This window comes from Rhea americana, unplaced genomic scaffold (assembly GCF_003343005.1).
Source record: "Rhea americana isolate MKP2758 unplaced genomic scaffold, rheAme1 scaffold_215, whole genome shotgun sequence".
NCBI lineage: Eukaryota > Metazoa > Chordata > Aves > Rheiformes > Rheidae > Rhea > Rhea americana.
The window spans coordinates 361,875-375,447 of record NW_028186305.1 but is presented as its reverse complement, the minus strand read 5'-3'; the positions used below and the strand labels follow the sequence as shown (position 1 = coordinate 375,447).

The 13,573-nt window shown below is 44.5% G+C and overlaps 2 protein-coding genes across 6 annotated transcripts in view; both read left to right on the top strand.

Moving 5' to 3' along the window:
* The first annotated feature begins 57 nt into the window (after positions 1–57).
* On the top strand, positions 58–13,567 carry DHDDS (dehydrodolichyl diphosphate synthase subunit). 5 transcript variants are annotated; one of them, XM_085304987.1, is made up of 11 exons: positions 58–669; positions 778–863; positions 1,741–1,857; positions 2,212–2,354; positions 3,757–3,873; positions 4,074–4,175; positions 4,837–4,951; positions 6,903–7,010; positions 10,059–10,278; positions 11,801–11,871; positions 12,737–13,567. In XM_085304987.1, exons 2-10 carry the CDS (start codon positions 801–803, stop codon positions 11,839–11,841), a joined length of 1,026 nt encoding a protein of 341 aa, XP_085161113.1. In that variant the 5' UTR covers positions 58–669; positions 778–800; the 3' UTR covers positions 11,842–11,871; positions 12,737–13,567. The 5 variants fall into 5 exon arrangements, with proteins under 5 accessions (XP_085161113.1, XP_085161114.1, XP_085161115.1 ...); XM_085304988.1 differs by lacking the exon at positions 12,737–13,567 and having other exon boundaries at positions 58–464; positions 555–669; positions 11,801–12,395; XM_085304989.1 differs by lacking the exon at positions 12,737–13,567 and having other exon boundaries at positions 58–349; positions 11,801–12,395.
* Positions 11,842–13,573, top strand: part of HMGN2 (high mobility group nucleosomal binding domain 2) — a 5,517-nt gene continuing 3,785 nt past the window's right edge. Inside the window, exon 1 of the mRNA XM_085305125.1 lies at positions 11,842–11,871. Coding sequence (XP_085161251.1) covers positions 11,842–11,871 — 30 coding nt within the window. The remainder of the gene's footprint in view (positions 11,872–13,573) is intronic.

The window sequence follows — 13,573 nt, the reverse complement described above, 5'->3', positions numbered from 1 at the left end:
CGGGCCCCCGCGGCAGCCGCCCGCCCGCACTCGGCGGCCTGCTGGCCGCGCACCGGCCGGCCGCGGCGGTTCTTCTCCGTGCTTTTTGTTTTCCCCTGCTTGTGGAGGAAGCGGCTTCTGGGTGAAGTTCGTTTTATCTTCCTGTCTGGGAAGCTGCGTRAAAAATAAGTGTTGTCGGTAGCCAGCGGTGGTGTTAGAAGAGGTGTCTTCAGGCTCAGCTGCTCCAGGGGAGGGTCAGAGGCTTTAGCAGCAGAGCCCGAGGTTTAGCGTTTCCTTGCCTTAATGTCTTGYGGCTTCCCTCTACTTGAGAAGAACAAGAAATACCTGTGGTGACAGTAGTGCAGTGATGGTATGGACAATTGCTTTGTTTTAAGGATTTCCAGCAATTTGAACATACAAAAATATTGAAGGTTAACTTGTACTTGCCCCTCCTTGTGATTAGCCTGCTGGCAGCCCTATGCAACGTGAGTGCTTGCTGTCGTGGGTCTGTGCTAAGTCACCAGCTACTTTTGTTGGAAGAAGCAGTAACCTTTTTTTTTTTTTCTGACTGCTAGCTAGTACAAAACAAGTATGGTAACATGTATCTAGAAAATTTCATAACTCATTTCTGAGGTGTTCGGCTCCCTCATTGTCTGCTTATCAATGTGATTAAAAAGAGCTCCAAAGCAGGTAATCAAAGCTTATTTTTCCAAGGTGATCGCTTGTAGTGTTACTTTGGGCTCTGACAGAATCTTCTGTATCCCTAATCCCTTTATATTCATCTCCCTAATGAAAAAGAGAAGAAGCTCTCRGAATAAGACATGTCGTGGATCAGAGAAGGCGAGCTGACCATCATAGAGAGATTTTGCGCCAACATTATTAAGGTAAGGAAGGAACCTTAAYGGTTGTTACTTGTGGTAGCCTCTGCGACAGCTCTGCTTTGGAAAGATAGTGTTGCARGCAAGGTTGCTTATGAGTGCTGGCACTGAATGTACATACCTAAGCAGTATTCAGGRCTGGAAAATTACTTAGGCTTGGTCTTGTGAATGAGCAGGGCTGTAGGCAGTGCTTGCCAGTAATGAGCTGAGATTCCCAGGCTTCCAGTGTTTTGTGCCCGTGCTGATCAAGGCAGGGCATTGGAGGAGGGAAAGAAGCAAGRTGGCCAGAATATGATTCTAAGAAATGAAGCTGGATTTCTGCTGAGTGAAATAACAGTCAACCAATTCCAGGAAAATTCTGTGCTTAATGGTCTTGAAAATAGTATTGCTGTCCTTCTCTCAAAACGATTTGTGYAGGTTTAGTGAGGTCAGCAGAAGGAAATGCTGCCTTAAAGGGGAGTGGGGGGAGGAAATCTGGTGACTTTATCTTTACTTAAGTTAACAGTGTCTACAGCAATAYTCTTGACCTTTGAAAGAGAAAAATACTTAGGATGACAGTAGCGTGAAACTCCCCTGTGGCTGCAGAGAGGTAGCTGTGTCAGTGCTGCTCTCTCTGCTGAGTCTCTGTCACCTGATAAATAGGGAAGAGCAGAGCTGTTCTTCATCTGAGGCAATTGTCAGCATTGAAAAGTTTTAGAGAGGGCCTAAGCTAGGTTTACTGAAAAGGTAATTAATRTCCTACTGTCTTTCCAGCTCCAGGATTTAAGGTGGGACTTACCTATTGCACTCCTAGCTGCCAAGAACAGTGGGGCTAAACTGTTTATGAGGCAAGATGCCAGCTTGATCATTAGTCTTCTCTGTGTTGACTTTCCTTATTTTCTAGGCAGGTCCCATGCCCAAGCATGTTGCCTTCATCATGGACGGCAATCGCCGTTATGCCCAGAAGTGTCATGTGGAGAGACAGCAGGGACATTCACAAGGCTTTGATAAACTGGCACAGGTGGGAAGGATGTTTGCTGCCTCTGAGCTGGGTTTTGAAAGTCTGAGCTGTGTTTACTGGCTGACTCTATTTACCACTTTACTAATATGGTTTGTTCTTCTACACTGAAATCCGGCCTTGTGCAGAGCTAATTCTGCTTCGGTTTGTGAAATGGGCTAGTCCTATGGTTATGTTCTATTTAGAGTCTGTTCTGATAGAAATTAATAATGGATTAGAACTGCCCAAGCTTACTGTAGTTGGGGAATTACAGGTAAGTTCTAGCAGCTGAGCAGGTGGGTCTTGCTGGCCTGTCTGATTATCTGAGTCTGCTTGTCTGATTTTTTTATTATTATTATTATTATTTTTTCCTTACAGACACTGCGGTGGTGTTTAAATCTGGGTATCCGGGAGGTCACTGTTTATGCATTTAGTATTGAGAACTTTAAACGCTCCAAGGAGGAGGTGGATGGACTAATGGATCTGGCAAGACAGAAATTTAGCCGCCTATTGGAAGAACAGTAAGAATCCTCTAATTTTGATTTCCCACAGGGTGAAACAAAGGCAGAACRTACATAAGAGATGCTAAAGGAATGTTGCAACTTTGAAAGTGGCTTAAATGAAGCATTTCTCCACCTCCATCTGGAGATGTATGTTCAAGGTCTGTGTTGACCTGGATGTGATAGAGCATGCTCAGGAGCTGTACATCTCCAAGCACACCAAACTTGTCTGTAATGGATAGCATCATTGCATTGTAAGCCATACATTTGTTAGAAGCAGTACAGCTTTCAGGTGAACGCAGCACAATTAAACATTTCTGCTTAGGATTGAGTCCTAGGTGCCTTGTTTCCATGAAATATCGAAGCTTTATCTTGATTTCTGCCCCAGTATTCTTAGGGGATCAGAGTTTTAACTCTGCAGACTTGCCTTTTAGGGAACTTGAGACTTGTACATATGGGCATATAGTGTGTGAAGTCACTCTTTGGAGTTGGAGAACTAGTTCATGTGGTCTGTGTAGGCAGAACTGGGATAGCTTTTGAGTGACCAAAGAGTTTAGTGACCTGTTGCTCATCAACTTGGTGCATGTATTTGTATCCCCATGGCTGATGGGTGAGAAGAACATAYGTATAGGGAGGAGGTGCTTATCCAGCTGAAATAAATTAATAAGGCAGTGAGGGAATGCAGCTGGAATAATGGGAGGGAGAGGATAATTTGTGTTCATTGGCAGAACTCAAGAAGATCAAGAATACCTGAGCGCTGCAGTACATTATGACTCAAGGAGGCCAAGAACTTGCAATCTGTGCTATTTACCCTGTTTTCTACCTGATGTGGCCCTTAATCACTAAGGAGCTTGTAGCACTAGTCAGACAGCAGCAGAACCTGTGAAATCCCATGCTTGTGCTGTCTGCTTGGAGTAATGCTATAGCAGGCATGRATGGTTTCATCTCAGCTCATTTCCATTTCGCCATCCCCTTGTTGATTCTCTAATCTTTCCTTAGACCAGAAAGTATTTGTACTGTTGTGTGATGACCGTTACTAGTTTCCTGTGCCATTAATTTTTTATTAGTTAGGTGTCTATGGTTGTACTTTGTTTTCCAAATACGGATTTCSTAACTGCAAGTAGGAGCACCTGATCTGTGATCATTATCAAGTCCTTTGATTAAGTCTGTAAATCAGAAATCTGTGTGTAGGAGATCCATTTTCCTTTAGGGAATGGTTTGGRATCACAAAATCTGAGACAGCTGCGAGCATCTGAAAAATACTTGGTTGTTTTATCTTTTTCTAATTCTTAATTTTGTTATAGTTATACCTCCTGCATGCCTGCTGTTTTCATTTGGTGGATGTTATGCAGGGCAAACCTGGCACTCATACAATAGGGACTGATCTGTTTTCTGCAGTCCTTATTCTTGTTGTTGGGTGTAGGGAGAACTTGAAGAAGCATGGTGTGTGTATCCGTGTCCTTGGGGATCTGCCACTYCTGCCATTGGATATTCAGGAACTGATTGCCCAAGCTGTGCTGGCAACCAGGAACTACAACAAGTAAGTAATGAGTAATGCACAGTTCAAAGTGGCTGATATTTGATGTCTTCCTCATGTACCTGAAGGTTGAGACTTGGCAGACACAGCGCAGGCTCCCCCCCACCCCTACACCAGCACGTATCATTCTAGATAGATTCTTCTCTCTGCCATCTGTTGGGTCCTTCTCTAGGTTAGTTCCTTTAACATCTTTCTCTTTTCAGATGCTTTCTAAATGTCTGCTTTGCATATACATCGAGACATGAAATCAGCAATGCTGTGAGGGAGATGGCCTGGGGGGTGGAACAAGGACTGCTTGAACCCAGGTAACTCTTGTCTTTCTATGTGAGGTTTCGCAGAGCAAGGCTGCCTGTCTTACCTCCTACACTTACTAATAACCTTCCAGAAACCAAATGGCTTTTGAATAGATTCTATTAAACCAGTCTGACTGGAACAAATGATTTAAGTTACTATGTGATTGTTTGGTTTTTATTATTTCAATTACCATGGTGATGGGTTCACAATCAAGACAGAAGAGAAATTAGGTCTGTGTCGTAAGTTAGTTTAAATGTGAAGGCAGATTTTGTGCCACAATAATTGGCTTGTTGGCTGGCAGTTTTAGCTATGAGGTCAAACAACAGATGAATCATGAATATTGAACTGTTCCTCCACCCTGCAGGAGATGGAGCAGTTAGCACTCTGCTCTCTGCTCCAGATGGAAATTTTCACAGTCTGGTTCTGCCAGTGCAGAATGTTTCAGAGAGCGTCAGGGAGATGCTCTGAGGGCTAAAACAGCATTTGAAATAGTCTGTGGAGCAGACAGCAGTGTCCATCCAAAGGAAGCTGATGACAGGCTGTGGTGCAACTCTAGCTACCTAATTTTAATCTGCAATCTCATCTTCATAAAGACCTTCAGTAATTCTGATTTAGTGCCACCTCCATCAGGTTGTGAGCTTAATCTTAATGGAATGCATCTGTCTTCCTTAGCGATGTGTCAGAATCATTGCTTGATAAGTGTTTGTACACCAACAACTCCCCTGACCCAGATCTGCTGATACGAACCTCTGGAGAGGTCCGACTGAGTGACTTCTTACTCTGGCAGGTAAAGTCTTCGGCTTTTTCCTTAAAATTTGCTATCTTTGCATAGGAGAGTTCYGCTGGGTCCAAATGTGAGCTGATGTGAGGGCTCTTAAACACTGTTAGGTTGTAGGTAACCTGTTGAATGRACTGAGTGTTGGGCCAAACACCTCTGAGGAATCTGTTCTTGCAGTTTTGTGGTCACCTGAAATACCTCCCATCACAACAAGCTTGAAACTGTATCATCTTGAAAATGCTTACTAAGAAATCATAACTTAGTCTAGTTTACAACASTTAAATCTTGAAGCAGTCCTCCTTTACGCCTCTTCTCATGTTTCAGTAATTCCTCATTTGTTAGGTAATTGGTTGGCTTCGGATAGATTAATCTGACAGTGAACCCATTTGAACCACTTCCCAATGAGGAAATCCCAGGAAGGTTTTCTAGATTCCTAGGAGAGGAGCATGTCAGTTGTAGGTACTGAARACTTTACCCTGAAATGTATATATAAGGTGCATGACTGACTGACTACCAGAGTTCCGAAATGGTGATGAAACAAGACCCACAAACCTGTTCTGAGGATGGCAAAGTCTAATTAAAATGTGTTAGGCCACAGAGCTAAGACATAACAAGTTCTTAACCTGTGAAATTCATGTACCTACAATTCCATTTCTATTTCTCTTTCATGTCCTAGGTAATATTGAATTGCTTGTAACCTAGGATCTGCAGAGAACATCTGAGTCTAACTGCTTAATGTAATTTCTTTTACGTGTAGTTTGGAGCCAAGAACCAATTGCCTTTAAGCAACCACACAAAATATTCCTGTTCCAAGTCATTTGATGTGCAAGTTCGCAGAAGTTGCGTGGCCTGAATTGTGATTGCCCAGCAGGATGTCCTTCTCTCCTCCGCATATTTTTTTGGCATGTGTACACCCTGGACAAGTGTCAGTGCTGCAAACTAGCATTTCTCTTGCTCCTCTTGTGGTGGTAGTCCTGGCAGGGATGCCTTTGAGACTGAGCTTGTATGTAACTGGTGAACCATTACTGAGCAACTGAATGCTTTGTGAATCTGGTTGGCAAGAGGCCCCTCTCCCATGCCACTGATTACAGCTTCTTCAACMGAAGTAGTAGAACAGAATGTGTGACTATGCTCCCACCCTACCAGGTCATGKTACAAAGCACTAGTGCAAATTTTCCTTCATGGGCAGTGATCAGAGTCCTGACAACCCCCAAGCAGGAAAATTGTGCTATTCACGGTGATGCCATAGCATCAAAATGTCCTTGCAGTGTTTTCTTGTGTAGAATTGGCACTGAGATTTTTTTTTTCTGTAGCACTGTGATTTTTAGAAAGAACGTGCAGGGTCCTTTAAGTGTTACGTTTTATAGTAATGTTTGCTGAAAGGTTATCCACTTACCTGAAACTTTAAGAGAATTGATGGCAAAAGTAGGTTTTTTACTTAGAAGCTTCCATCTTGCAGCTCTGGGATATTATCAGTGCAGCACAACTCCTATATTCATTATGCAGTTTAAATGCTGTGAGTGGGCAGTGAGGAATATCAAAGATGTCATTTGGGGAGTGTCTCAAATGTCATGTCCTGATCCTCAGTTCATCTCTTGGTCCCCAAACTCAACCTTTGTTAGTCCAAGATTGCTGTTTTAGTTTTGTTGTMTGACTGTTATGTCTAAGCTATTAGAAATACTTCTATGAAGACCAGCATAGTTTTTGAAAGAGTTCTGCTGGATACTTATACCCGAATGGATGACTCTCATCACAGCATTAAAAACGAATTATATAAAAGACTATGTTGTACAATTTCAAAGTATCTTAGCTGTTTTTATTTCATTTTGAATAGAATCTGATAACATAGCCTAAGGAAAGTCTTTGTGGAGAAACTGGCATAGTTTGATTGACTGAGCTGCATCTTGATGACTCTTCCTTCACTAGATGACTAAATTTTTGGTGATCTTGCTTTCTGCAGACATCCCATTCATGCCTGGTGTTTCAGTCAGTGTTGTGGCCAGAGTATTCCTTTTGGAACCTGTGTGAGGCTATCCTTCGGTTCCAGATGAACTACAGTGCCTTACAGGTAAGGGAGCCTTAGGGAGCTAGAGAGCCCAACACAGTATGTTGTCTGAACGACGGCTCTGTAACACGCCAGAGATCAAGTGAGAGTGAATGAAGTGTGGACAGAGGAATTATGCATTTCGTTGAGATCTTGTTTCAGTAGCGGCCTATACCAGATGTGTGGGTTCTCCTGTATCCCTGTGTCTTCTTACAGCATCTTAGGATGCGGACAAACTCCTTTCTGGAGTAACTAAGGTATCTGAAGTCACCAGTATCTCCACTGATCATTATCACTCCACCAGCTGGAAGGATTTGTCCCCACTCCTCAGCTGGCAAGACAGAACAAGTAAGAACTGATTTGCTACAGGGCAAAGGCAATGAGTCTAACTCAATCCAATCCATCAGTGGTTTAAGCAAAGACTGCTGAATTCACTGTGGAGTGGCCAGGGAGATTTCACATGCTCTTCTGATACCTCTGCTGTGTTTAGAGTTGTAACAAGTAGATTTACGATCTCCTTTCTGGGAACTGATGTGGGGATGCCTAGACCATGAGACTGGACAGGTGTCTTCTAGATCTTGATGTGGTTGTTGAGGWGGTTATTCTCATTGCTGGGAAATGTGCTGGAACAAATGCCGTTGCTCCTTTCCTCCTAGATCTTTCTCACCTGGTTCAGGTAAATCCAGCCAATTTAGTAATGACTTGCTAATCTGGCTATTTTTAAGCAGAAGAAGTTTAGCAGCTGGAGTGCTCTAATGAGCAGGTTGATAGGGAAGCCTGGGCAGCAGTGGCCTGTGCCACAGGAACAGCAGTAGCTGGCAGCAGGAGCAGCAGTTTGGCATAGTGACTCCTACCTCCACCAGTCAAGCTGCTGAGTGCCTCTTGCCCAATTATTTGGGTCCTCTGTTTGAGAGGTATTATACTAGTCTTCAACCTTCAGGAACCTTGCTCACTTCTGAGAGTTATCAAATAGATTATAAACTGCAGTGGTTGCAGGTGAATTTAGTAAGGTTCAACTAATTTGGAAGCATCTAAATTCTGAGTCCTTAACCTTTCTTTTACTTCTCTCTGTCCTGCGTCTGCCCTTCTGCTACCAGCAATTTGTTGTTCTAATACATGTAATGACAATTCACTTTGAGTGAAGAAGAAAGACGAAAAGCAATATTTTTTGGCACTGATGTTAGTTTTACCTCCCTCTAGTAAGGTCACTGTTGTGTTTTTGCTTGTAGTGCTAAGTTCTGATGAGGTAAAAAATGCTCCTTCTGTTCTAGCTAGTCTGGTCTCTTTCAGTTCTTGTTTTTGTCTCTACGTGTTCATGTTAYGCTGTTAGCAAGGTTCCTTATTTGCCAAATTTGTTCTTTGGTCAGGTTTTTGCTGCAAGACTCACTTGTCCACAGTGTATGGAGGCTGCCCTTACTTCTAGGGATGCAGCTGAGTCTTGCAGAAGGACAGACTTCTCAGTGAACTGGGGAGGGATTGCATTTGAAATAGATTCTGTTGAAAGCCAAAGATATTTGGAGCTCAGAAACAAATTGCCTTGATAGAAGTGATTCTTGTCAGTGAGAATGGCAGGGTTAAAGATGCTGCCTTTCTGAGAAGTCAAAATGTTTTACAGCAGCTGTGTCTATTATGGAGGGTACTGCTGTGTTGAGGACACCAAAGGCAGTAAAGATACAGAGCGGCAGCTGGATGGAAGCTGGAAGGTTTGACAAGGCGCAGAAAGAATGTGGAGGTTCTTGCTTGGAAACACTGGACCAAGAAGATAACCTCCCTCCCCTTTGTTCTGATGGTGCTACTGTTCCATCTCCTRTCTCCCAGACAGGTCATGCACTGTAGTCTCTTGCCTAATCTATTTCTAACTCATATGGCATCAGACTTAATCGCCATCTTCGTTTTCCATAGTGAGCTTACTTCCCAAGAGAGACTACTAGCTGGTTGTTCCTCACCATTCTGTCCCAGGGTTGGTTGTACCCGCTTTTCCTGCGTGGGAGTCCTGGGGAAAAAATGCAAATGCTGACTGGCAAGCCACCTRTTTGAAGGTGATCACACTGAGTCTTTTCAGGTTGCATGAGCAGAATTTTACTTTATCCAAGGTGGAAGTGTTACGCTGAACAGGCTGATTAGCTGTATATTTCAAATCAGCAGAGCTATAGCAATGGAACGCTGTCAGTTCAGTGGGCTTTCTGTAGCTGGGGATGTTTCTACCCTCACTCCCAGAACTACAAAAGTTAATTTACAGTGCCAGAGCATAGACTAYTGAGTCTACATTTTGCTTGTTTGAAAGGCCAGTATTCCCTTGTGTGTGCATGTCAGTGGTCATAGTCTTGTTTCTTTTTAATGAAGGCTTAATCTACCCACATGCAGACACAGTTCTTCTGTTAGAGGCGCTATGACTGCAGAGTAGGATTTGTGCAACAAGGAGAAACCCAAAAGCGTTGCTGTGCAATATATTTCAAATACTTGAGGGTAGACAGAAAGCTAGCTACTACCTTTTCCTTTCTGCTGCCCATCATGCTGTGTCTTGAACTGGTACATTATTAGATCACAGGCATTTGGCAAAGCTGAGCGCACTCTTGCTTTTTTTGCTGCAGCTAATTAGCTCAGTACCTGATCATCAACTCAAAGAATTGTTCCATAAATCGTTGTTCTGAATCCCCCCCCAAACCTTTCTACTGCCATGTGAATAAGTTCAAAGATTCTGTGATGATACTGGCAAGGATAGTGCACTAGTCTGTGATTTGAAAGTGCTTTTTGACACTGTTCCTCTCTGATTYAGATATAAGGCTTTTTCCACAGTCTGTCATGACCTTTATTTTAACTAGGAGTTAATGCTGTGAGCGGACTTGTGTCTCAAGGAGAAGGTCCTGAACAATATCCCTATATTTTTCTCTAACCAATCAAGCAGCTGCCTTAAAGTGGAGGAAGTGCACACAGACCCTCTCTTCATTTAACCTGCAGACTGATGGCCAGGCAGAGGCTATTTCTGCTGTGTTCTTTGCTGCCTTGTATGTGTACCACAGGCAAGCTGAAAGGCCTGGTGAAGTGCTAATGCTCTACTGCTTTTCACTCTAGAAGGCCAGAGATTCCTACATGGAGGAAAGGAGGCGACAACAGATGGAAAGGGATCAGGCTTATGTGACAAAGAAGCTGCAGCAGGAGGGGTTTGCGTCTCATGGAGACTCCCGGCGTCGACGGACACTGTTGCAGAAATGCACCGCCATGCGGGAAGAGAGAATCCAGGGCTTCCTACAGGCACTAGAGCACAAGAGAGCGGACTTCTTTGAAAGATTGTGTACAGTGTCTGCATGACATAGGTGCTGGGTGGTTCTTGGGAAGACAGTTTTAACCATGAGAAAAATAACAGCTGTTGCCCAGAGGAGTTGGTGTGGCTCTGCAGTGGGGATGCAGGGCTGCTACAGGACTTTACATCCCCAGTGGCACTACCCATGTGCCAACCTTGCTTTCCTCAGTGGCAGTCACAGAACTAGAAATGTCGTCTTTCTGTCTTGCCTCTGTGCCCCTGATGATAGAGAGAAAATACATGCACCCTACCTTTTCTTCACTGACTGGTACTTTACAGGCCTAGATGTTTTGGGGACAAGTACCTTACTAGAATGAGCTTCCAGTCTTGTTAGGCTGCTCATGAATTGGCTGAGGCAAAGCAATTCAGCGCTGTTAAATCAGGCTGGACTTGAATTTTTCTGTGACTTTGCAGTGGAGAATCTTTTGGTAAGATTTCCCTTGCTGTTTCCATGATGGTTTCCAACTTCCATTCTATATGCAGAGGATTATTCCAGAAGGGATCTATGCCTAGCAGTGGCAGAGATATTCCCTGTTCCCTTACCCCTACCCGCACCCCACCCCGTGGCTGCTGGGTTTGATATATCTGCTCTCAGCTTCCAAAGAACTAAATGAAGGTGCCRTTAGCTTTACTGTAAAGAAGGTACAGAGCTTCACCTTGCTGTCAGGTCCTGTGAAATCTAAGCAGTGGGGGCAAGGAGGGCCCAAATGCACCAAAATCATAGTTGYTGATGTTGGAATGGACTAAACATTTTTGGGGAAGGCTCCAAGGAGGCAAGAGAAAAGGATTGGTATGGACCTAGGTTAATGGCTTTAAGAGGAAAACAAGGTAGCTAAAACCAGCTGATGGTTACAGCATACCAGATTTACGTGAGACCTGTCTAAAGATATGACTTACCATCCTGTTCCCAGTGTATTAGAGTAKGCTTAGTTCAGCAATATATTAGCCAAAACCAATCTGTTCCAAATCAAAATGGTTTAAAAGTACTATATAGCCAATTTGAATGGAAGTGGTGGGAGTATCTGGGAAGTGGTATCTGTTCTCAATTCTCTATCAGCAGGGAGATGGACTAGCTAATCTCCAAGATCATTTCCGTCTCTAATTTCTCCTGTTTCCGTCCCACAGGAAAAAAAAATCAACAGAAAATGTTGTCTTGCTTTTGTTTCTGCTGTACGTACAGGTGCAGCAGTTGCAGCCATTGCTGTTTTTAAAGAGTTCCTTTTTACCTCCAGATGAGAACTAGAAAATGCAGATTTAAAAGATGAAGTGCTGCAAACTCAGCACACTGAATATGATTGTGAAGAGGATAATTAAGTTGTCAAACTATGAATAAAGCATTTTCATACCAAACATTTTTAAAATAGGCTGAGCATTTAAAACTATACAGAGCTTCTTTTTTAAGTTTTAATGAAGTTGGCATCCAGGTCTAATATAATGTTGTTTAACCTGTGACAGAATCCTTATCTAATTCCTGTTAAAATGGAAAGGATTTCAAAGCTGTATTCTTTTACAGTATTGTCTGAGCAATTTGCTGCTGTCCCAAGACTTGGCTGAATGAAGCACTGTGCAAATGCATCCTTTTGCGTAAGTAGCTAACAGTAGCTTGGATGAAAATATGCCGAGATGATGGAAGCTGTCAATTTGAACTTATTCTGTGGTATTTTGTCTATCTTTACATTTTTATTTTAATTTTATCTGTCTTTCTGTTTCAGAAAGTTGTCTATAGAAATAGTTCTCTCCAGTCTGTTTTGGTAGACAGATAGGGAGATTGTCTTCTCTCCAAGAATGTATATTTGCCTCGAAAAGAGGTGGTGGGGGGTGGAAATCAGTAAATCGGTTGTTTGATAGTACAATCAGAAGTATATTGGTGACTTTCTGCAAAGTAGTAGTACTGTTGCAGCTGTGGGAAATGGAGGATAAAAGTTGCACAAGGTTTGTCAGAAGTKTCAGCCTACAGGTTTGATAATTTCCAGCTATAACAACTGCTCTTATAAAAGGTATCAGAACAAGTCCTTCACGTGATGGTGGAGGGAGCTCTGTGGTACCTGACAAATTGTCCTATTCCGCTTGCATTAGTTATTTGAATAAAATAGTGACTTTACCTGTAAGCTTTGCTTCCTTAAAGGGTGGACATAAGTTATAAAGACAAACTCCTATGTCTCAGGAGTCCATCTGTCCAGGGAGTATTTTAGTTATGGACCTCTTTGAGTGAGAATCCAGCTTCCCTAATTCAGAAGGGATGTTTACCTTGTGAAGATGTGAATAATCAGCACGTGACTGGGGAAAATGTACTCTTACTTGCATTTGAGAGCTGAAAAAGCCTGAACRATCACCTGGTGAGGGGAGGGGGAATGTGTGCTTGTGCTATTTTTCCAGGTAAGGTTCAATTAAAGGCAAAAAGCTTGGTGCAAGAATGAGGTGTATATCTAACTGGATGTTCGTTTTGTAGCGGAGGCACCTCAAAGAGGCTGTGCTTGTATTTAAGCGTGAGCAATGTCGTCTTTTGGCAGGAGACTAACTTTGCAAGCCGCTCGAGCGTAAGTAGCGTATGTGGTGAGACTTCACCTGGGGGGAGAATCGCTTTACCTGTGAACTTTCCCRCATTTTGACGAGGCTTGGTTTTTGCTCTTACGCCACTACCTGAGCACCCCCCTTGCCTCTCTGTGGTCGGGGCGAGGCCCCCAGGCTGGCCRGCGCCGGGGCGGTGGGGGCCGCGGCGGCCCGAGGTGCGCCTGGTGCTGAAAGAACAGCTCCGCTCACCTGCGCGCCGCCGCCGGCATTTTGTGGAACCCCGGCGGTCACGGGGGGCGGCCCCAGGCCCAGCGCGGAGGCAGCAGCGCGGCCGCGCTTCCTTTTTCCCCTCCCGCCGCGGGCCGCCATGGCCTTGCGCATCTTCCCTCCCTCCCTTCCCCTCACGGCTCTTTCCCGCGCGCGCGGCTCCTCTGTGGGCAGGCGCGCGCGGGAAAGGGGTTGGGGGGGGGGAGGGAGGGGGCGCGAGGCCCAGTTGCGCGCGCGCCGCCTCCTCAGCTTGCTTCCCCCCCCTCCCGCGCTGCCTGGCTTGGCCCCACCCCACGTGACCCGCGCGGGCCAATGGGCGGGCGGGGCGGTGGGGATCCGGCTGGAACCGGTTGGGCCGCGTCCGGCTCTATATAAAACTTTATAAACACCCGATTCAAATTAGTGGGGTCGGGAGCCAGCCGAGCGAGCCGGGAGCCAGTCCCGCCGCGCTGCCCCCGCGCCGGCCAGCCTGCCAGCGCCGCAGCCTTTTTTTTTTTTTTTTTTTTTT